Source organism: Nomascus leucogenys, chromosome 12, assembly GCF_006542625.1.
Source record: "Nomascus leucogenys isolate Asia chromosome 12, Asia_NLE_v1, whole genome shotgun sequence".
Lineage (NCBI taxonomy): Eukaryota > Metazoa > Chordata > Mammalia > Primates > Hylobatidae > Nomascus > Nomascus leucogenys.
In genome coordinates this window covers 5,978,209-6,001,201 of record NC_044392.1, presented here as the reverse complement: position 1 = coordinate 6,001,201, position 22,993 = coordinate 5,978,209, and the positions used below count along the sequence as shown (strand labels likewise).

Sequence of the window (22,993 nt, the reverse complement as noted above, 5' to 3'; positions counted from 1 at the left end):
GCTTCACTCTGTTGCCCAGGCTGGAGTACAGTGGCATGATCTCTGCTCACTGCAACCTCCACCTCCCAGGTTCAAGCAATTCTCCTCTCTCCACCTCCTGAGTAGCTGGGACTATGGGCACATGCCACCACACCCAGCTAATTTTTTGTATTTTTAGTAGAGATAGGGTTTCACCATGTTGGCCAGGCTGGTCTTGAACTCCTGACCTTAGGCGATCTACCCACCTCAGCCTCCCAAAGTACTGGTATTACAGGTGTGAGCCACTGCGCCCGGCCATTCTGACATTTTTGAGGCCACTCTGCTGAATCTCAGAGCTGATCTGCAGACAGACAAGAGGTGCCCCACCCTGGTTTAGCCTGGATCATCCGAAGAGTGATCCTTCATCCATGACCCCTCTCTCTGCTGTTGTGCCCACTCCCTGCCTGTGTCCTCCCACTCTTTTCCCAGCATGCCCTGCAGCCTACCCTGTGCAGGGAAGTGTCCATCTCCCTGCTGAGAGTCTATGCTGACACCCTCTGCCCGGCCTTGTCCAGCTAGAAAATGACTGAACTCAACCAAAACTACTCAATAAAAAGGTCAGAACACAGAACAAATGCCTGGAATCAGAGTGCAGAGGCCCTCGTGGGTACAACCACCCACAAAAAGCTAGACTGGGTTTTCCGTCTATGTTTTCTAAAAATTACTAAAATAATACAATGACTCCCTAGCGATATGCCTGTGATTCAGCACAGGGACCTTCCCCAGCCACGCAAGGAACCCGGGGCAGAGTTTCCGAGCCCTCCCGGAGTTACTTCCTCCAGGAAATTATAGTCCCGCCCTATGTGAAACTGCCAAGTTGTTGGTGAGCAGGCCCAAGGCAGAAACCTCCTAGCTCCTGAAAATCTAGCCCTGGGCTTCCAAGTGACCAAAGCCACAACCCCTCCACTCCCCGCCTCGCCGCAACCAGATGGCATGACTTGCTTTCTTAAAATCTTGGATGAAACATCTCATGGTCTTTCCCCAAATCATCATCAGAGCCCATGAGGGCCTTTCCAGTCTAGCCTCAACCTGACCTTCCAGCCACATCCATACCATCTGCTCCCTTAGGCCCTGGGTTCTAGCCACACCTGCCCTTCTCAGGGTTCCATGCTTCCTCCCACCTCTGGGCTTCCCCACATGCTGCCACCTCTGCTTGTAATTCCCTTTCTCCAGCCCACCCTCTCCTGCCCTTTGCCTGGCCAACCCATCCTTGTCTTCTCAAACTTCCAGTCCTCCAGGAGACCCTCCCAGAGCCCTTAGACAAGGTCAGGTCTCCTTGCTTTCATCTTATAACACTCTGAACTTTTCTTTCACAAGCCTGACCTGTGGGTGTGAGAGAGAGGTCATGTGATTATTGTACATGTTTTCCACTTGTCTGCAAGCCCCCGTGCCTTTTCACTGCTCCACTATAGAACCTGGCATGGGCCTGGCACACAGGAGGCACAAAATCAGTCCTGGTGGTTTGATCGGATACACAAATGAAAGTGTGTCAAACCCACTTAGTGAATATCGTTCCTTACGATCCCTGCAGGAAAAAAGGCCCTGCCCTTTATAGGTCATGCCCAAGGAAGCTGGGTCGTAGGACCAATAACTACAACAACCAGAAAATGAGAGAGAACTACAGAAGTGTTGTGGTACAAGCAGGAAGGCTTCCTGGAGGAGGAGAGGTTTGAGTTGAGCTTTGAAGGATGGTGGGAAAGAGTGAGGAGTGGGATAAGGCAGAAGGTAGAGTGGAAAATGCAAGTTGTTTGAAGGAGCCAGTTTATGCACTTGAGAAGTCTGTTGAGCACCCACTGTGTGCCAGGTGCTGGGGATCCCAAAGTGTTTAAGACAGAGGTGGCTGGTTCCTGCGACCATGGAGCTTAACATCTAGTGGCTGAAGCAACAGGTGCCATACTGGGAGTTGCAGGAGAGAGTGCAGGAAAGGGAGGGTGGAGGGTTAGCTTGGTCAAGGAGTGTGAGTTTATAAGAAACAGACACCTACTCAAGCTAGATCAAGAAAAAAGGAACTGCCACCCAAATCAAGATATAGACCATGTGAGCCCTTCAGAAGCCCCATGCCCCTCCCAGTCATTCCTCTCCCAAAGTCACCACTGTTCTGACTGCTGGTGCCCCACACTGGTTTTTGCTGTTTTTGAACTTTACATAAATGAAATCATTCAGTGTCTACTCTTTTAAGCCTTGCTCTTTGCTCTGTCTTGTATCCGTGAGATTGTCTACATGGTTGACTATATTGGTCTTCATTGATGTACAGTGTTCTGTTACATGAATATGCCCCATTTTAAACAAATCCATTGCACTTTTGTTGCACTTATGAGTTGGTTTCTGCTTGGGGCTATTACCTACATTGCTGCTGTGAACATTCGTGTAGATGTCTTGTGATGCACATGTATACTCATTTTTGTTGGATATATACTTAGGAGTGGAAGTGTGCAGGTCACAGAATGTGCATATGTTCAGCCAAACAGTTTTCCAAAGCTGCTGCACAGTCTGCACTCCCCACAGCTATGTTTGAGAGTGGCACTTGCCCTACATCTTCACTAACACTTGGTAAAGTCAGTTTTATTTTTAAATTTTGGCCATTCTGGTGGTTTCTGTAATGAGTCTCATTATATATATGTAGTGAGTCTCTCTCTCTCTCTCTCTCTCTGTCTCACTATATATATATATATGTATTTTTTTTTGAGGTGGAATTTCACTCTTGTTGTCCAAGCTGGAGTGCAGTGGTGCCACCTCAGCTCATTGCAACCTCCACCTCTTGGGTTCAAGCAATTCCCCTGCCTCAGCCTCCCAAGTAGCTGGGATTACAGGCACCCACCACCACACCCAACTAATTTTTTGTATTTTTAGTAAAGATAGGGTTTCATCACGTTGGCCAGGCTGGTCTTGAACTCCTCACCTCATGATCCACCCGCCTCAGCCTCCCAAAGTGCTGGGATTACAAGTATGAGCCACCATGCCCAGCCTATATTCTTGATTTATATATTCTTGCGTCCTTTGTTGGAGAGATATCTCTATTGCATATATGCATTACATGTGGGCCTCCATTTACATTCTCTTAACAGTTTCTTTTGAGGGGCAAAGTTCTTAATTTAAAGAAGTCCAACTTATCAATATTTTCCATTATGGTTAATGTCTTTTGTATTGTTTGAGAAGTCCTTGTCTACACTAAGGTTATGAAAATATTCTCTCATTTTATTTCCTAGAAGTGCTGTTGTTTTATCTTTCATAGTTAGCTCTGTGATCTATCTCACATTGATTTTCTGTGTACGGTGGAAGGTAGGGGTTTGGGCTTATTTTTTCTATACAATGCTGATGGGAGTAAAACCTTCCATTTCTTAGGAGAACTATTTGGCAGTATCTACTAAAGCTTGTGCCTACAAGGATGTTTCTAGCCACTTTAATGATAATAATCAAAAGTTAGAAGTAAATTAAAGGTCCGTCAGTAGGAGAATAGATAGATTAGGATATGATTATACAATGGAATTTTAATCAGCAATTAAAAAATAAACTTTCTCCACTCAACATCATAGATGAACCTCACAGATACAGTATTGAGTGAAAGAAAAGAGATTTCCTCTGCGAGAGGGAGTAGTGTGCAGTGAGTGGATATTCACTGGGAAGGAGCAAGAGAGACCCTTCTTAGGTGTTGGAAATGCCCTATAGCTTGACTGAGATAGTGTAGCATACATGAGTGCATGACGTATGAATGAAATTATATGTGAAAATTCGTAACAGTCATGTGCTTAACATTAATGCACTTTACTATATTTTATATCTCAATAAAAAAATTGTGCCATCTTTCTGCAACCCTCAATGTCCCTGTGATGACATGCCTAAGACAGATACCATCCCTCTGCTATGACTGGCAACACCACTGTCACACCTTGGCACATTCCTGCTGTTGGATCCCACTCCCCTTTGGGCACCCTCCATCCCTCAGGGAGCCCCATGTTCCCATGATCTTTATTTTTCCTTTTGATCTTTGGTTTTTTAAACAGCATTCTCCTGAGGCATCTTTAGGACTCTTCCAAGGAACTTGGGGCTTGGGGCAAATTCTGATTAATCCAGCGATAATTCATTTTCCCTAGACTGAAGTCATCGTCATTGCTTTCTTCCCCTCCAGCTGGATCCAGCCACCTCGGGCCCTGTGGGGGAAGGGGACGCAGAGGCACAAAGCCTGGCACCTGCCAGCTCTGCTTGAATTAGTCCTTCCCTCCACATGAGGCCCAGGGGGCTTTTCCCTGTTAAAATGGACTTTCACTTATTGTCTTTATCTTTACACATTTTGTGAGAATTAAAAGATGAGTGACTTCCAGGCAGCGCCAGAGGCAGCAGCAGCGCAGACAGCGTCTGTGTTTTTCTTCCAAGGCTGACCGGAGTGGGCCTGGAATCGACCCAGGGCTCCCCAGGCTCCTCCGCCTTCACTTATTCTCTGGGCTGCTCAATTCCTTTTAAGACACAAATTGATTGGGATAATTTTTGCCATAACTACAATTGCCATGGAAAGGGAGTGGGGGGGACGGCATTCAGGCTGTGGACTCCTACAATGACTGTGAACCATTGAGTTACTGTAAAATGACCAGAAAATGGATTCAAAATTGAAGCCACAAATAATGTAATTACTGCAGTGTGATCAGGCTGCCAGAACAAGAGTTGGCTGCTGCCCTGGAAACATCTGGAAGAAAAGCTGCTGCTGCTGCTGCTGCTGCTGTAAGATCTGCCCTGGTCCCTGTGGGGCAGCAGTGTTCTTCCCAGCTGGGAAGTCCTCAGAGGGTGGAAGGAACATGGAGGAGACAGGAAAGGGGAGGTGGAGAAAGGCCAGGGAAAAGCAATAGGTGAAGGCCAGGACTGATGCTTCCTGTTAGGCAAGAGTAAAGTCTAATCACTGCATCTCTTGCAGAATGAAACCCAGTGTGGTCGTCATCATGCCACCACCATTGACTCTACTATCAACACCAGTACACCAGCACCACAATTACTGTTTTCACCAGCAACAATGGTATCATCTCCACTCTTAATATCAGCACCACCAACACCACCCCTACCGTCATCACCTCCATCACTGCCATGACAGCAACATCTTCATCATCACCAGTCCTGTCAGCACCAACATCTCTGCCACCATCCCACTGATACTGTCAGTACCATCAACGTTGTTATCACCTCCTCTCTCATCAATGCTGACATCCCGTCATCCCCTGTCATTATCACCATTACAGTGAAGGCACCCACACCTTTATCATTGTCAGTCTCATCAACACCAACATCAACATCACCATCCCACCATTACTATCACAACATCAACATGATTAATTTCACCCTCAGCAATGCCATCTCCGTTATCATCATTGGCAGCCTCACAATATAGTATCACAATGATTTCAGTTGCCTTTGTCATAATCCTCACAGTCTGCATCAAAATAAAAGTCACTTCTTTGAAGAACACTCTTACAATCCTCTGCATCATCAGACTTTGTGTTGGTCTGCTCTCCCTTGCCTTGGTCAAACAACATGCCCAGACCTTGGACATGACCTGAGAGGCCAGGCCGTGTAAGGGTAGCAGTGGCAGGGAAGCCTGGACCTGACTGCTCCAAGGCATCAATCAATGAAGGAAATCTAAGAGGCAAATTCTTAGAGGTGGTGGTGGGAGTGAATGACACATTCAAATCATTCAACCAAGTCTTCAAACTGAAGGTGTTCCGGGAAAAAGAATAGACAGAGAATATAGTGGGACAGAAACCAGAGGCATCAGGGGACAGCTAGAAGGTTCAAAACAAAGGTAGGAGAGAGTATGAGGGAAACCTATAGGGTTTACAGGGTGCCCACGGCCTCAGGCTTGGGCAAGCCCTGGACTGCTGTCACTCACTGTTATCATCTCTTCGATGTTGGTAGCCAGCTCCCATGGTTGCAGAGTGACTCACATGTGGCCTCCTCCCTCAGGAAGTGCCTAATCTGAAGGGGACAAGGTGGTTGGGGAAGATACGCAACACCCCCAGAGGGCAGAAGAATAGCACGAATGGGTAGTGAGGGTGCAGGTCCGAGCATGGCCTCCTTGGGGAGAGGGAACTGAAAAAAGAACTAGTCCTAAATTTGACAATTCACCAGCAAACCCAGAGTTCCTGTTTTTAAAGCATTTATTATCAGTGTGGTTTGTCTCACACACCTACTCACAACAAGGGCTACCCAAGGCGTGTTGACTCGAAGGTGACAAGAGCAGGAACAAGATGGTGCTTCCCCGACTTGGCTCCCAGTCCCAGAACTACAGAAGCACCAGGAGGATGCCATGCCTCCATTGTATGTGCTCTCTTGCACCTGACCTTGGCCACAACGAATCCTGGGTTGCCCAGGAGATACCCTCTGTGCTGGCACTGCTGCTGTTCTGCCCAGTGTTCCAGGGGGCTCCAGCAGACTCCTAACAAAAACTATCCAGCTCATCACATTGCTATATCTTTCACCTTGCCCATAAGTGGCAATCTCTGGTGTTCCCAGTAGAAGTACAGATTTCAGGAAAAATAACTTCTTTATATAAAATCTTCCATTTCCAGGAGGCAGTGGGAGTGGTGGATGTGAGTCAACAGGAAAAACACCCCAAGACCACATATTCTGATGGATTCAAAACTACCCTGTATCTCTGGATCAATCTGGATCAATCTGGACTATCCTTAAGCCCAGGCGAGAGGGACCCTTTCCCAGGGCCTGTGCTTTGATGTCTTGCCCTCTGCCTCCTCTGGTTGGCCTCTCCTCCCGGGACAAGGAGTCAGTGGGACCAGGGGACATACCCACCAGGAGCCTGTGCCCTGCCCTTCCAGACTTTCCTCCAAGTATCTAGAACCCGGAATTTCCTGCCCACTTGGGCCTGAGCCCACTTCTAGGACATGCATGGGCCTCTTCCTTGGGTCTGTCTTCCAGAGGGAAAGCCATACTTCAGGAGGTGCACTTTTAGGACCTAGGGGTGACCAAGGGGCAACTGTTTGCAGTGGGTGTAGACAGTGTTTGGACATAAGGGCTGGGGTTTCCACAGAGAGTGCAAGGCCCCTTATGGTTCAGGATGGAGCCAGTGGTAAAAGAGAAAGGGGGAGAATGGGGTCTTGGTGCCACCTCCCCCCATGTCACTGTGTAGGCGGTCTCCATTCTCACCTGACTTTCCAGATCGTGATGAAGGTACATTTGTCAAGGTAAGAGAAAAGGACATGTTTGATTTAACAGTTTTTTAGCTTGACTAACAGCATGTAACTATTTAGCCATATGGTATGTGGGCTTCCACTTATACTCTGGCCCTGGGCCCTGCAAATCTTAGGGGTAGGCCTGTGCCCAGTGGGTCATTCCCAGAGGCCCTGGAGGCAGCCAGGACATGTCTGAATCCAGTGTATTCATTCCTGCTTCGGTGCTCTGTCCTGCTTCCTCCTGTGTGCATCAGATGTCATATGTGTGCACATAGGGTCGTTCCCCTGTCCACAGGTAGGTGAGCTTGCTCATGCTCTGTTGGTGGATCTCTGATCGTTGCAAGTGGTGGAAAACCAAAATCTAAATGGCATAAGTCTTGGTTCATGCAAATTCTAAGTCCAGGGTTTTGCCTGGTCGGCGACTCCTGTGTTTTCTCTCTCTTGGCTCTGCTCAACCCACACTGACTGTGTTCACAGACAGGCACCCCTCTTTCTTAATGAGCACAAGATGGCTACTGCAGCTCCAGCTGTTACTTCCTTGAAGGTTCACTTAAAGAGGGAGGTGTCCTTTTCTCAGTCCAGTGGATATCATGGCATCCCACTGGCTCTGACTGGCCCACAACTGTCCCCTAAATTCATGGCTGTGAACTACGAAGGTCAGTGAGTGATTTTCTGGGTGCAAGCCGCATTCTCTGCACCGGTGGGTTGAGAGTAGAAAAGAGGGGTGAAGCCACAAGGAAAATTAGAGACAGTTGAGAAAAGAAGGGAGAATGGCTCCTGGGGAGCTCTCCCACCTACCCCAGAATGACTCTAAGAGATCCCCTTTTTATGGATCTTTTAGGCAGAATCCCCCACTTTGAGCCCCAGCTGCCCTGAGTCTGCTCATTTGATGCTCTGTCATGCCCACTGATGTTTGACCATCCCAGGCCGGTGGAAAGCATCTGCTGCCTCACCTGCCTGAGTTTTTGGACCTCCGCAAGAACCTGAACTGTTTGAAGGCAGGGATTCGGCATTCATTCAACATTCAGATGATGATTCGGCACTGTCGATACAGTAGTAAACCACATAGATCAAGGCCCTGCCTCTTTGGAACTTACATTCTACTGGGAAGAGAAAGTCAAGCAATGGACAAGACTTCCAGTGATCGTTTAATAAAGAAGGAAATAAACAGGGCATGGAAGGACAGGGATTGCGATTATAAATTGCGCGGTGAAGGCCTCCTTAGTAAGACACAGACACAGAGGCCTCAAGGAGGAGGGGGAGGGAGTCTTGAGGCTCTGTGAGGGAAGAGCATTCCAGCAGCGAGGACAGCACGTGCAAATAAGCAGGAGTGCACTTAGCATGTTCAAGGAGCATCATGGAAGCCAGAGGGACTTGAATGCTTTGAGGGAGGGAAAGAAGGATGGGAGACAAAGTCAGAAAAGTGGTGGTAGGGACAGGGAGGGAGGAGCTGCAACAAGCAGGATCTCTGGCCACTGTTATGACTTTGGCTTTTGCACTGAAGAGCCCTTGAAGCAAAGGAGTGACGTAATCTACCTTACACTGTGGAAGCCTCACCCTGGCTGCTGAGTGCAAAATAGACAGGAGGGAGGATGACTGAGGAAGCTTCTGCAATAATCCAAGCTAAAGATGATGGTGGCCTGGACCAGGATGGGAGTCAGGGCTGGGAGCGGCAGGAAGTGTTCAGATTGTGATGTATTTTGCAGGTGAAGCCACAGGAGTTGTTGATGAATTGGGGTGTGGGATATGAGTGAATGAGAAGAATCATGGTTTTTGGTTTTTGGCATGGTTTTTGGCATATGGGTCCAGGGACAATGGAGCTGCTGTTTACTGAGGTGAGGGAGGCTGGGAGAAGAGGGGATCCTGGGCTGGACATGTCAGATCTGATATGCATGTCAGATATCTAACTGGTGATGTTGAGTAAGAGGTGAGATGCACAGGTCCGGGGTAGGGAACAGGCCGGGCTAGAGGTTGAAGTTGAAGCACCATCAGCCAGTTTGATTCTATTTGTTTCTCAAGTCCCCCCAAGAACAGAACCTGGCACAGAGCTGGTGATGCTAATCCCAGGATGACAACATCGAAGGTGGTGATCGCTTCTTTGTCATGGGCACTTCCTAAGGAAAAGGGACGTACCCTGGCACTGTGCTCCAGTCTCCCACAACCGTGTCTTTCCACCTTCATGTGGTCTTGCAAGGCAGGGACTGTTAGAACCCCTGTTTTCAGATGAGGAAACTGAGGTTCAGAGAGCTCGTCCATTGTGCACCCACCGAGGGTTCCAGTTGCTGTTTTTCCCACATGTTGACAGGATCATCAGCATCGCTGTCCCCATGCCCACAGCCCCCACGCTGACCCCTGTGCTGCCCTACCCTCTGTTGCAGCCTGTGACCAGCTGGCGCTGGGCGTGGTGGCGATCTTCGGGCCGTCGCAGGGCTCCTGCACCAACGCTGTCCAGTCCATCTGCAATGCCCTGGAGGTGCCCCACATCCAGCTGCGTTGGAAACACCACCCACTGGACAACAAGGACACCTTCTACGTGAATCTCTACCCCGACTACGCCTCACTCAGCCATGCCATCCTCGACCTGGTCCAGTACCTCAAGTGGCGGTCGGCCACTGTGGTCTATGATGACAGTACAGGTGGGTGGCCAGGCCCGGCTAGGCTGGGGGCAACGGGTGAGGGGGGCAGAGGCCCAGGATCAGGCTCTTGTCTGTTTGTTCAGCACAGCTGCCCCGGGGGAAGAGGCTGTGTTCCATACCCCAGTTCCACTCGGTTATGCTGATGTTCGCCCTGCACCCACTCACACCCCGTGCACCCCAGCTGCACTCATATCTCACTCAGCCCCAGTGCACCTCACCCCTGCCTCACACTCACCTCCTCCTCTAGCAGCACAAGTGTTCAAATCTGCGCTGAACACCCACCCTAGCAGCAGCACACACATCTGCAAGCCACGCCCACGCCTGCCCACGCTCTTACGCTCACACGTTTCCATCTGCTGCAAACACATCCACCCTCACACTTGCACACTCACACACATAGCTTATGGCGTGGCCTAGTGTTAAGTGTGTACACACTGGAGCCAAACCACCTGGGTGTAAATCCCAGCTCTATCACCTGCTGGCTGAGTAGCTTCTTTGTGCCTCAGTTTCCTATAAAATGTAAATCTGTAAAATGTGGGATTACAAGATGACAGTGACAAGCACTGACATGCAGTGAGCACTGAAGGTTGGTTCTTCTCATCCTCCTCACACCTGCACCCGCCACACACACACTCTTCTCTACCCACACTCACACACAGAGACACCTGCATGTGCCCAGCCCTGCTCACACACACACCAGCCCCTGCCATACCCACTTGACCGCTGACCCCAGCCAGGGCCAAGCTTGCAGATGTCAGCACCAGGCTCTTGTCTCATCCTGCCAGGACAGAGGGAGGAGATGGGCTCTGGGGCCTGTGGCTATGAGCTGTGGGCCCAAAGCTGGGCTCCCTGATGTGGCTGCACCTGTCCCACATGCTCTGCCAGCTGGAGCTAATGCTGCCCACATTTTTCTGGGTAGGACCCACCTGACCCACTCCTGCCCTGCCTTCCGAGTCCAGCCTGGGCCCTACCTTCCAGAAGACCCTTGCTCCAAGGTGATATCCCCTGCCTCTCAAGTCCCAGGCCCTTAGAGAGGGCCCAGAGCACACGCCTAGCAGATAACCACCCACAAACCCAGCAAACGCACTCTGGCTTTTCCTTTGGATCTCATTCACTGCTGGGAGCTGGAGATACTTGGATAAACAAAACCCACTCTTGCTGTCACCCAGGCTAGAGTGCAGTGGTGCCATCACGGCTCACTGTCGCCTCGACCTCTGGGATCAAGAGATCCTCCCACCTCAGTCTCCCAAATAGCTGGAACTATAGGCATATGCAGCACCACACCTGGCTAATTTTGTATTTTTTTGTAGAGCCAAGGTCTGGCTACATTGCCCAGGCTGGTCTGTATCTCCTGGATTCAAGCAATCCTCCCGTCTCAGCCTCCCAAAGTGCTGGGATTACAGGTGTGAGTCACCACACCACACCAAAACTCAGTTATTGGTCTTGGCAAGCACTACATTGTAGGGAAACACAAACAGGGGACGACATAGCCATCTCCGTGAACAGAGCCATCTCTATGTAGCTCTGTGTACAGAGAGCTAATGATCTGCCGTAAGTCACAAAAAGAGCAAGCAGGAAAGGGAGTGGGGAGAGAAGAGCCACTGAGGGCACTGACCGCTGCCCGGTCCCTGCCTTCATCCTTAAGTCATCCTTGTGAGGATGTGTGGGGCAGGGACAGACCTGGAGAGTCCCCTAGAGATGGAATTCATACATGCTTCTGGATTCATCTGCTAAAGAAGGCTACTGTTTACCTGTTGCGAACCAAGTGGTGCAAGTGTGATCTCAGTTCATTTCATGTAAATCTCATAGTAACTCCCTGGAGCGATGAATTAGAAATGAGGAAACTGAGTCCTAAAGAGGTGACATGCCCTGTGCACTGTCACCCAGCTAGTGAGTGCCAGAGCCAGCGTGCACCTACAGGCCTGTTTGAGCCTAAAGTCCGTGCTGCTAGCCAGCATGGAGCTGTTTCTTCTCCTCTTTCTTTCCAAAGACTTGAGTCCCAAGACATTTCTTAGCCTGGCCTCTTAAGAGAGAGTGACCTTGGCAAGTCACTTAACCCGTCTGGCCTTGCTCTGCCCACGTGTCAAGAGCTGCTGCATCCAGCCTTGAAAAAGCCCTCCAGCTCTCAGCTGCCTGTGATTCAATGTCAGCTTTTGATTACCTCCTAATGGGGACTGGAAATAGTAGGGAGAGACTCCCTCAGAAAAGACAATTGGAAAGCTGTTTATTTAACTCAGGCTTTTACAAGCATCTATTCAGTTCCTGCTATTTCCAAAGCACCCTACAGAAGATCCTTGACAGCAGGGATCCCCAGCCCGGCTTATTCACCCCAGCATGAAGACCTTGCCGTTGAGGGGCGCTCCTGCCCACCTCCCAGCCACTCCAGTGTTTCTGCTGCATTGTGGAGTCGTTTCATAATGTACCACTGTGAATCGTTATCTGTCTGTGAGTCTGTGTCTGCTTCCAGGCCAGGAGCTTTCAGTGCCTCCAGGATTTAACACAGGGTCTGGTACAATGTAGATGTTTTTCATTGTTTGTTGCACTGAGTTGCATTGGATTGGATTGGATTGGATTAGTTTGGATTGAATTGGAAATCAAGTTGAATTAAACCCTAATTAAATATTGAAGGAAAGAGTATACGGGTGAAGAAATGAAGATGTTGTTATCCTGTCTTCTTTTGAAAAGTTAATCTTAGTATAGAAGAATGGGTGCCTGCCCAGAGGTCGCACATAATTCTAGGCCATCAGAGCTAAGAATGAAATGGCATATACATTTAGTCAGAGCCAGACCACTTGGGGAGTGGAAGCTCTATGGCCTTGGCTAGTCTGAGCTGACTTACCAGAGGAGGAGAGATTGGAGCACGATAGGTGAATGAGGAGAGGATAGATGAATGAGGAGAGGAATCATGAGGGAATTGCAGGTGGAGGGAACAGCATGAGCAAAAACTAGGTTGGACTGTACCTAGCAGCTTAACCAAGAGGACAGCCTGGCTAGGGGAGAGGATTCAGGTATGGAAGGTGGGAAGAAAAAGTCAGATTAATAGAGTGTAGCTGGCTACGCAAGGTCTCAGATATCCAGCCTCAGAGTTCAAGTTTTATCTTTAAAGCAGCCAAGGATCATTGAGTATTGCTGAGCAAAGTTGTAGAATAATCAAAGCAGAGTTTTAGAAGGTGGTTCTAAGAGCAATGCACAGGGAAGGTTGGAAGGAGAGCCTAGAGCAAGGAGACTAGAGCATAGCGGACCGCACTGGTCCAGGCAGGAGCAAAGGAGGCCAGAATTCGAGGGGTGCTTGGAAGAGAACATGGGGCCAGAATGGAAGAGAAGAAAGGGATGTGAACAGGGTAATGTCGAAGACATGTAACTGGAATGTCATGGGTACGGAGTGGTCAGAGCAGACCCTGACATAGTCTAGATGGAGGGTGGAGGAAGTGGCTTTGCAGAGGAAAAGGTGCTTTGTCATGATGATGGACACCATGCTAACAAAACTGGCCAGAGCTGATGCTCGGGTCTGCAGCTCTTACCCACAAGTGCCTTTAGCTCTAACTATAAGTACCTGTCACTTCATTCTCAGCTCTGATGGCCTGGAATTACCTGTGATCACTGGGCAGGTACCCACTCCTCTGGAATACAATTAACTTCTCAAAAGGAGATAGGACAGCAACATCTTCATTTTTTCATCCTTATACTCTTTCCTTCATTATTTAATTAGAGTTTAATTCAACTTCATTTTCCATTTGATTCAGTTAAATTCAACTCAATTCAGTTCAACAAATATTTAAAACTTAGGGGAGTCAATGGGGCAGTGAGTTTGATCAAGAAGACAATGAGCACTAGGGGCTCAGGGTTGGTGTCAGCCAAATAATATAAGTTTGATGATGTACAGTGGGTAGAAAGAAGTGTGCTCCCAGAATCCGGATATGTCAAAGGGCAAGACAATGTATGGGTCATCAAACCCATGGAGTGGGAAGTACTCCACAGTGGGCTTTGGCTGTGTTTGCTTTGGAGATTGTGTCCATTAGGATGTTTTGGCTGCAAGTAACAGACAGCCCAACTCACACTGACTCAAGCAATAAACTGTTATCTCACTGACAAGAATTCTGGAGATGGGCCTTTCCTGGGATGATTTAGCAGCTTGACAAAGTGAGGGTGCTGGGTCAGTATTGCCACAGCTCTCTTGGCCTTCAGCTCATAGTCACAATAGGGCTGCTGAAGCTCGGAGCATGCAGTAGGTGGCATACAGGAGGTAGAGGCCAACGGGATTTTCTTCTTCATTATTTTTTTATTTTAGAGACAAGGTATCACTCTGTCGCCCAGCTGGAATGCAGTGGCACAATCATGGCTCCTGGCAACCTTGAACTCCAGGGCTCAAACGGTCCTCCCACCTCGGCCTCCCAAGTAGCTGGAACCCAGGCACATACCACCATGCCCTGCTAAGATTTAAATTTTTTTATAGAGTCAGAGTCTTGCTGTATTGCCAAGGCTGGTCTCAAACTCCTGCTTTAGCCTCTCAAAGCCCTGAGATTACAGGTATGAGCCACCACAACCAGCCCAATGAGATTTTTCTTAATGTGACTCATGCCTCTTATCAAAGAGGAAGATCTGTCTCAGAACCTTCTAGAAGACAATCCTGTTAAGCTCACTGGGTCCATGCCTATTATTCTAGACATTGTCAGATGGGAATGGGATTGCCACTGATTGGCTCCTGCCAATCACGAGTCATCTCATGGGACTGGTGCATTTTCACCCAAACACAATCACAGTTCTTTTAGAATGCAGGAAGGGAGTGCAGTTGTTATCTCCTTCTATAATAATGCTGTGTAACAAACCACCTCAAAAACTCAGTGGCTTAAAATAATAAGCATTTGTTTAACTCACAAGTCCGCAGGGTCAGTGATTTCTTGAACTTGGCTAGGTCATTTTTCTGGGCTCACCTGGATCACTCACCTGCTTGGGGGTCAGCTGGCTATTGGCTGATCTAGGCTGGCCTTGACTGAGATGCAGGTGTATTCAGCTCTCCACCTGTCTCTCATCCTCCAGCAGGATAGCCCGGGCACATTGTCATGACAATTGTAGTGGGGCAAGAGAGCAAACCCGATGTACAATTCCATTTCAACTGTTTGCCTGCATGGTACCTGCCAACATCCCACTGGCCAAAACAATTCATATGGGTGAGCCCAATTGGAGGGCCCTGCAAAGTTACCTGGCAAAGGGTGTGGTTATAAGGAGAGGTGAAGAATTGGGGTCATGGCTGCAATCCCCCCCAAGGGGAATGGCTATTGAGGAGGCAGCCAGTGTTTGCCCCACGAGCTTTGTGCCTTATCTATTCTATGCATAAAGACAAACTCATCTTGAGGGTGAAAGGATGGGATTAAACAAACAAACAAACAAAAACCTGGGATGAAGAAAAGGGCTACAGCCTAGAAGCCAAAATGTTATTGGGTCTCTAATTATGATTCCATAATCACTTAACCTCTGTGGTGTTAACCTCTGTGGTCCTTGGGATTTTTATCTGTAACATTGGAATGAAAATCCTTGTTCTATATGCCTTCTAGGATTGGGAGATGGTTAAATAGGGTAATGAATGCAGAAGCGCTTTGTGAGTGAAAAGCATGATTCCAACAACCATGATTCACTGCAGATATTTTAAGAGAGATTGATTAGGGGAGCAGCCAGGAAGGAAAGCTCATCTCAGGCAAACAAAGAGAGCCTAGTCCTCTGCTGGAGTGGGCTGAGAGGAGCCTCTGGTCTCCTTTGGGAATACACTGATGGGAAGGAGGGCTGACATTTGCTGCTGGAGAATGTGGGTCACCGTGCATTACACGGGGCGATGTGCCTGGCTGACAAGAAGGCCCTGGTGGCCTCTGCTCCAGCATCCAGCCTGTCCCAGTCCTCATAGCCTGGGTCCCCAAAGCCCACATGCCTGCTGATGCTGCACATAAGTCTCAAAACCAAACAGGGAGGAGCCAACTGTGCACCCTGGACCTCACGGGGTGACAGATATGAAAGGAAAGCATCATTCAACCTAATCAAGAATTTCTTGGATACATTGGGAGGGGGATAGCCTGTGTGTGCGTCTCGGGATAGCTTGTGGCCTCTTCCTCCCCGCCATCAAGTCTGGTATTAGGAAGCACAGGGCACCTGTTTGATCCAGACCACTCCGAGGCTACGTAGCCGTCTCCCAACTCCAGCACATGGGTTTGAGTCTTCAGTGGGCTGGGGGTTCCTGAAGCCCAGTCGTGGCAAAGCTTGTGTGGAAGCTCTTTAGGAGGCTTAGGCTACAGGCATATATTTCTGTCCCCGAAGCAAAGTGAGATGATGGACACCAATCAGATTGCTTTCCTGATGTCCAGCCCACAGGAATGGGAATAATCGCTGAACAGACTCAGGGGTGTGTACCAGAGATTGTTTTGGAAAGTGGGACTTGCTGCCGGAAGGCTTTTGGAGAGGGCTATCTGAGTGGGGTCAGGGGGGCTCTTTCCAGATAGAGTAACAGTTGATTGCAAACTTTAATCCAGTGCAAACTGGCTTAAGCGAAAAAAGTTGGGGGGCAGCAATTTGGTTTCCTTTACTGGAAAGTTTGGAGCTAATTTTAGCTTCAGGCACCGTTTGATCCAGAGGCTGAAGTGAAGATCGTTAGGACTTCTTTGTTACTTGTTCTCTCTGACACCTGTCCTGGTGGAATCCTTCTCAAGGTCTACGTGGGGACCCCGGACTTACAACCTCCCTATTTGAAGTTGAGTGAAAAAGGGAGTGTTTCTCACCCTCTTTTTGTGCCAGTTGTTCTAACACAGTTTCTGGGAGTCGATGGTATTGTACCGATCTCTGAGTCAATACCTATTCCCAGGCTGGGGCCACATGCTTTGCCCCTAGAGCTGGCGATGGACCCCTCCTGAGTGACAGAAACTAAGAGTGGGGGAGGAGTTTTTCCGCAAAGGAAAATCGAAGTGCCATTAGTGGTGAGGGGCAGGGTTGGGACATGCTGTATGAACTGTGCAGCCAGGACCAGACACTGAGTCCTGGGGATGACTAGGGACCAAGCAGGCAGGAGGGGATGGCCCTCTTGGGACCTGGCCGTGTGCTGGCTCAGCTTCTTCTTTGGAGGAGAGGAAGGGGCGGGAAGTATATAGAGAGTAGCAAGCAGGCTTGCTCCCAGGCTATGCAGAAAGAAGTCAGCAAAAATGGACCTTGAAATAGGGACAGAAACTAACTTAATTAGACCTAAGTAAGCCATTTGTCTCCAAGAAGTGACATTCCGTTTTCCCTGGAAGTCCCCAGATTAAGTGGTTTTATAAAAATGCCAACCAAGGTAGAGGATAGATTTTTCAGTGTGGGAGGAAAAAAAAAAAAAAAAAACAGTAAGTCAATCCAATTATGGAAACTTTTGTTGAGTACCATCTGAGTGCCAGGCCCTGTGCTGGGGGTGGTGGGAACCCAGCCCCAGATATCAACGTGCTGGTGGCAGGATGAGGGGAATGAGTTGGGGCCAGAGGAGGCCATTGCTGAGGGAGGGGGCCGCTGAGTTGGAGGAGAGGGTGATCTTTTCTGGACAGAGCAAAAGAGGAAGGCTTCAATGGAGGAGGTGGTTGCACTAAACCTGAGAAAGTGGATAAGGTTTACCAAGGCAGCCTGCCCTTAGTGGGGACGAGTGGGGAGACACAAATACCTCCTGGCCTTACCCAGCCCAGTGGTTGGTACAGGTTAGTACCACTGATGCTGGAGCTGCCTTTTGTGCCCATATTCTGGAAGCAGCTCGCTGGAGATGTTGAGGGAAATCGTGTCCCATGTCTCACAATGTTGGTGTGGGTGCAGAAGAAGAAGGGTGAACTCTGATTTAGGCCCTGAAGCCTTTACACCCATTCTGGGCTAGAGAGAAGCAGATGGATGGAGTCAGTGGGAATTTGCTATCTCTGCCTACTTTTGAATCTACATATGTGTGTACGTGCACCACTGTGTGCACAGGCCTTAATCTACATATACACACGTGTTGATAAGCCCAAGTGTATTCCTGCCCATATCGACATGCACGTGCGTGTAGCCATGTGTTTGTATGTGCACACACACCTGCTCTCCAGTGTTGTCCATGCATGTGCACAAGTCTCTGTGGGCCACGTATCTGTCCGTGTGTGTCTGCAGACCTGTGGCCATGGGCATGTGTGTGCACACAAGTCCAAGCGGATGCCTGGAGCTGTGGATACATGTGGTACACGTGTGTCTTTTGTGCTCCATGGCCCCTCAGGGCTCATCCGGCTGCAGGAGCTCATCATGGCCCCATCGAGATACAACATCCGCCTGAAGATCCGTCAGCTCCCCATCGACTCTGACGACTCGCGCCCCTTGCTCAAGGAGATGAAGCGAGGCCGGGAATTCCGCATTATCTTCGACTGCAGCCACACTATGGCAGCCCAGATCCTCAGGCAGGTGCGTGAGTGCTGGCCACCGGGAGGGATGATTGGGGTCTGCTGGCCACTTCTCCTACATCCCCTTCCCAAATGCGGGTGTGATGCTGCCAGATCTAAGTTTGACTCCTAGCTCTGCCACTTTCCTGCTGTGTGACCTTGGGTGGTCACTTTGCCTCTCTGAGCCTCATCTTCACCAGTAGCAAAACGGACACTGCAGTCTTTACTCCGTGAGTTGGCGTGAGGATGGATGATCCACCCAGCCCGGCCTGACACAGGGAGAGGGCTGAGTTGACACGAGTTTCCATCCCACCTCTGTGCTGGTTGGAGGCAGAGGCTGCCGGGAGGTGCCCACAGCCACACAGGAGCAGAGCACTCCAGGAAGCAGAGAGGCCTCAGATTCTCAGGAACAGCCCCCAGAATGCCTCACCGCCTCTTCCAGTGACTAATTCCCCGTAGCCCACGGCACTTGGTGTTACTCTCCTATTACTGGGAGGTTTATCGAGGCTCTCGTACCATCTGCTCAGCTCTGCAGCGACAGAGGGGGAGGAGAATGGCTCTCAGTCCTGGATGGGCCTTCGTTCCCAAACACAGCTCAGCATGGCCTGCTGGGGATGAAAGCCAAGCTCCACCAGTCACCTAAGAAAATAAACAGTGAAATCGCCTACCACCCCCTCCAAGGGTGCCACAGCTGAAACCAAAAACACTGATTTGAGCTGGCACTTTGTGTAAAAGGCAATTATGTCATCCCAGAAAGCATTTCTGGTGACTGGAGGAGGCATTCTGTGGGGCTTTGATACATGACCCCTCAGGGTCCAGGTGATTTAAGGGGTGCAGGAGGAGACATGCTGAGCCGGAGTGTTCTGGAGGCCTTGAGGGGCTCAAGTCCCATCCTCCAGTTGGGCCCCATCGGGGGTGCCAGGCCTGAATGGCAGCCTCTATCCCTGGCTCCTCACAAAGGAAGCTCCTTTACACCACACTTAAAAGGCTCATTTGAGGGTTTGAGTTCCGCTTCTGCCCTTTCACGTTGTGTGCCCTGGAGCAAGAGGCCCAGGAGTCATTGCCCTCCTCTGTAGATGGGGTTCATAATCCCCATCTCATACCATTATGGAGGCTTCAGTGCAAGGAGGAAAGCATCAGGAGTTTCTTCTGACACCCAGCAGGCAGTTGACACCTGGCGCTGGGCATCTTTAAAGCTGCTGTCGCGGAAACACACACGCCCCAGAAAGCCCATAACCCTCAGCCTCCCGATCAGCTGTGCCCAGTGCCTCTCCTCCCCCCACCCCCACCCTCACCACCCCGACAGCATGTGTAACAGAAGAATGGTGACAATCATGGCTTTGGTTTACTGAGCAGTTGCTCTCTGCCGGGTCCATGTAGCTCCTCATTTATCACCACACTGGGAAACAGGGACAATTCTCGTGCCCAATTTATAGGTAAGGAAACTGAGGCTCAAGAGGAAAGTAATGGACCCAAGGTCATCCAGGCAGGAAGCCAGAATGGACTCCCAGGTCTGTCTGATTTTAAAACTTCTGGAATTAGAAATGAAGATTCTGAGCTCAGCCAAAGCCAGATTTAAACAAAGTTAAGCCAATCGGCTTCTTGCAGGACTTCTCTGAGCCTTTAAGGTGCTGAGGTGGGCTGTGACTCTTCAGAGGTGGGAGGGAATGGGCAGCATTTGCAAAGTGTACTTGAACCGTGACATTTTCCCCCAGAGCCCTCTGTGGACCCAGCATTCTGAGGAACTCTGTAGAAAATGCATTATAGTCATTAGTATAATAGATTATAGGCTTCTAATAAAATACATAAACTACAGATAATGTAGACTTCATGATGGCCGACAGTAAGAATCCCACAGTGGCCATGTGGCCTGCTTTGTGGTCAGCCAGGACTAGGGGAGCAGGAATGTCTCAGCCCTTCTTGGGGAGGCTGAAGACAGACCTCCCAGGTCAGGCCTGGCTGGGCCAGGGGGTTAGCAGGGTTGGGGGGAAACGTACTGCCTCTGGATCCGGGACAGGGAGCTCAGCTGAGTGGAGTCCAGGGCACTTGAGAAGGCAGCCTCAGACTGACGCCATCGGCCTTTCTCTTAGTGTGGCAGGCCGGGAGATGCTTACTCAAAAGAGGCAGCTAGACCCCATGGGCCCTGCAGAATTTGGAATCTTTGAAGAATGTGACCCAAAAATCTGCATTTTCATCTGTCCCAGGTGACTTTACAGCACACTCCAGTGTGAAATCCACTGCTGTCTGCCAGGCAGTCATTGTCACTGTTCAGAGGTGGTCTCAGAGGACACCTTACTCCAAGCAGCCAGCCTTCCCCAACCCACTGGCAGTCCCATTCTCAGCCCTGGGTGGGGATGCGGGGAGGGCTGCTCGCGCGTTCCCTGCTGATCGCTAACACTCTGCTTTTCCGCAGGCCATGGCCATGGGCATGATGACTGAGTACTACCACTTCATCTTCACCACTCTGGTAATGTACCTCTGGGTCCTGGCACGGGAAAGGGGTGGGACTCTCTTGCATCAAGGTCACTGTGGCTTAGCCGGGGCCAGCCCACTGAAGACAACTGCTGCCACTTCCTCAGGCTGTAGGGGTGGCCCCAGGTAAGGGCACAAATATGTCTTTGTGACCTGCCCACTTTTGAGAGGCAGCATCACGTTATAATTAAGGATGTGAATTCTGGAGCCAGTGTGAACACCAGCTCCTCTGCTTACCACTGGTGGCTCCTTGGCTAAGTCACTTAACCTCCCTGCCTCAGTTTCTTCCTCTGCAAAATGGGCTTCTGCCTCCTGGGATTACTGTGAGCCCCAAATGGGTTAATAAGGTAACATGCAGTGCCTGGTACGTGAGGAGCTCTGGAAGTTTTCACTATTATGATTTTCATGGCCCTCGGTTCCTAGCCCACACTTCCCCACGCATATCTCGGGCCTCACGGGAATTGTCGCTTTGGATTTCATCCACATTCATACTGAAGTCTGCCCACTCACTGTCAGCTAGCCTAGCCCACCTACAGGCTCCAGATGGGTCCTGTCCAAACTCTGAGAACATTTAGGGCCATTTAAACCCATTAGGATAATTAGCTGTGGCCTGAGTTCAGCAGAATAAAGAGATTCCTGTGCCAAAAGGGCACCCACCCTGAGCCTCACTGCCTTGCAGATAGATACCTTCAGACCCTGCTGGGGCCCTGGGCAAACTATTCCACCCATCCCAGGTCTGGGGCGAGTGACAGCCTCGCTGACCATCCTGTCGCTTTTCAAAAAGCCTCCTGCAGTATGTGTCCGCCCAGCCACTGCAGCCCTGTAGGCCTCTAACCATATTCATTCATTTATCCAGCACCCAGCTAGCTCTCCCTACCCAGCACCTAGGACCCCCTAGGTTCTGAGGATCTGGTGGAAGGTGGGAAGTTTGAGGCAGTCTTACAGAAAAGCAGATACTTGAATTAGGCCTCGAAAGATCCATAGGAGTTCACCAAGGGAGAAAGAGGAAGGACATTGTATGCAGAAGGAGCAGCATAAGCAAAGGCCAAGAGGCAAGTTAGCTTTTCATGGTATGCAGGAGCTGGCTTGATCCAGCAGGCAAGAGCCAATTGCATTATCTCCTCCTAAGTCCATGTCATGTTGGTAGCTTGAAATCACTGTGATGGGAGCGCTTACACAATGGAAGTGAGCAAATGCTACAAATAAGAGCCGCCTCCCCCAGAGAGCTGGTTATTAAGCACTTATCCTCCCTACAGTCCCTCTCTCCGCACCCTGTGCCCACAGCAGAGCTCAGGGGCCACCCTGCGATTCTGCCGATCCAGGGCTCAGACCTGGGGACCTGCCAGGAGCCATGCTGGGAGAAAGAGATCCTGAAAGCTGGCAAATGAGATCAGGCAGGGTGAAGCCAGCTCCCCCTGAATCCCTTCTGGATTTCCGCCCACCTAAGCTGGCTTCTTCCTGCCATGCTGTCTCCTGGAAAGTCAATGGAGGCTTAGCATGAGGTTACCAGACCCCTGAAACTCTACCTCTGTCCAGAGCTGGGAGCAGGGCAGAGGAGCAAGACTGGGAAGGTGGGGGGGGCACATTCCAGGGGTCCACGACTTTCTCCCCACTCATGGCAGCCCTCCCCATCCCATCCTGAGATCTTAGGGTGCTGAGAACAACTCCTGGACCGGGGGACACTAGGATCCTCTCTCTAAGACCTTCGGTCTTGACCCCAGTGGCCAATGGCATTAATGTGGAGGGTACTGGGGTCAGTGGGGTGGTGCCTTCCCCAGAGTCTTGTCCTGGAAGGTCAGCCAGGCTGCAGTGCTGAGGGGCCAAAGCTTCAGGCCCTGCCATTTTACCAACTGAAGGACCCACCCGCTCTGGCCTTGGAATGAGGCTTGAGCCAGGCAGAGATGCTTTTAATAGGATATTTACAGCTGGGACTTGGAGCAAGGCCCAGAGGGGGTTTAATCACAAGCCCTGTGTGGACAGAGTGGGTGGCGAGGGCAGTACTCAGGGTGGGTGAAGGAGATAGGTAGATTTTCTTCCTGCTCTGACCACACCCAATTCTACTGGAACCTCCCAATGTCCCAAGGCTTTCTGCTTGGTGGCTCTATCTTATATTCTGTGTTGGATCCATCTCTGTACACCCCTCCCACCCAAGTGCCTAGCTCACTGCGCAGGACCTTAGAGAGCATTCTTTCTCTTTTCCCATGGGCAGACCTCAGCTGACTGGCCAAGAAGTAGTCATCTGTCCCAAGGGTGCTTTCTGCAATCTTGCTCGTGACATAACCCCCACCCTGGGAGCATTTAGCTA

The 22,993-nt window shown here is 50.0% G+C and overlaps 1 protein-coding gene across 1 annotated transcript in view; it reads left to right on the top strand.

Moving 5' to 3' along the window:
• Positions 1-22,993, top strand: part of GRIK3 (glutamate ionotropic receptor kainate type subunit 3) — a 239,646-nt gene that overhangs the window by 144,390 nt on the left and 72,263 nt on the right. The window contains exons 3-5 of the mRNA XM_030823450.1: positions 9,563-9,820; positions 18,057-18,238; positions 20,630-20,683. Coding sequence (XP_030679310.1) covers positions 9,563-9,820; positions 18,057-18,238; positions 20,630-20,683 — 494 coding nt within the window. The remainder of the gene's footprint in view (positions 1-9,562; positions 9,821-18,056; positions 18,239-20,629; positions 20,684-22,993) is intronic.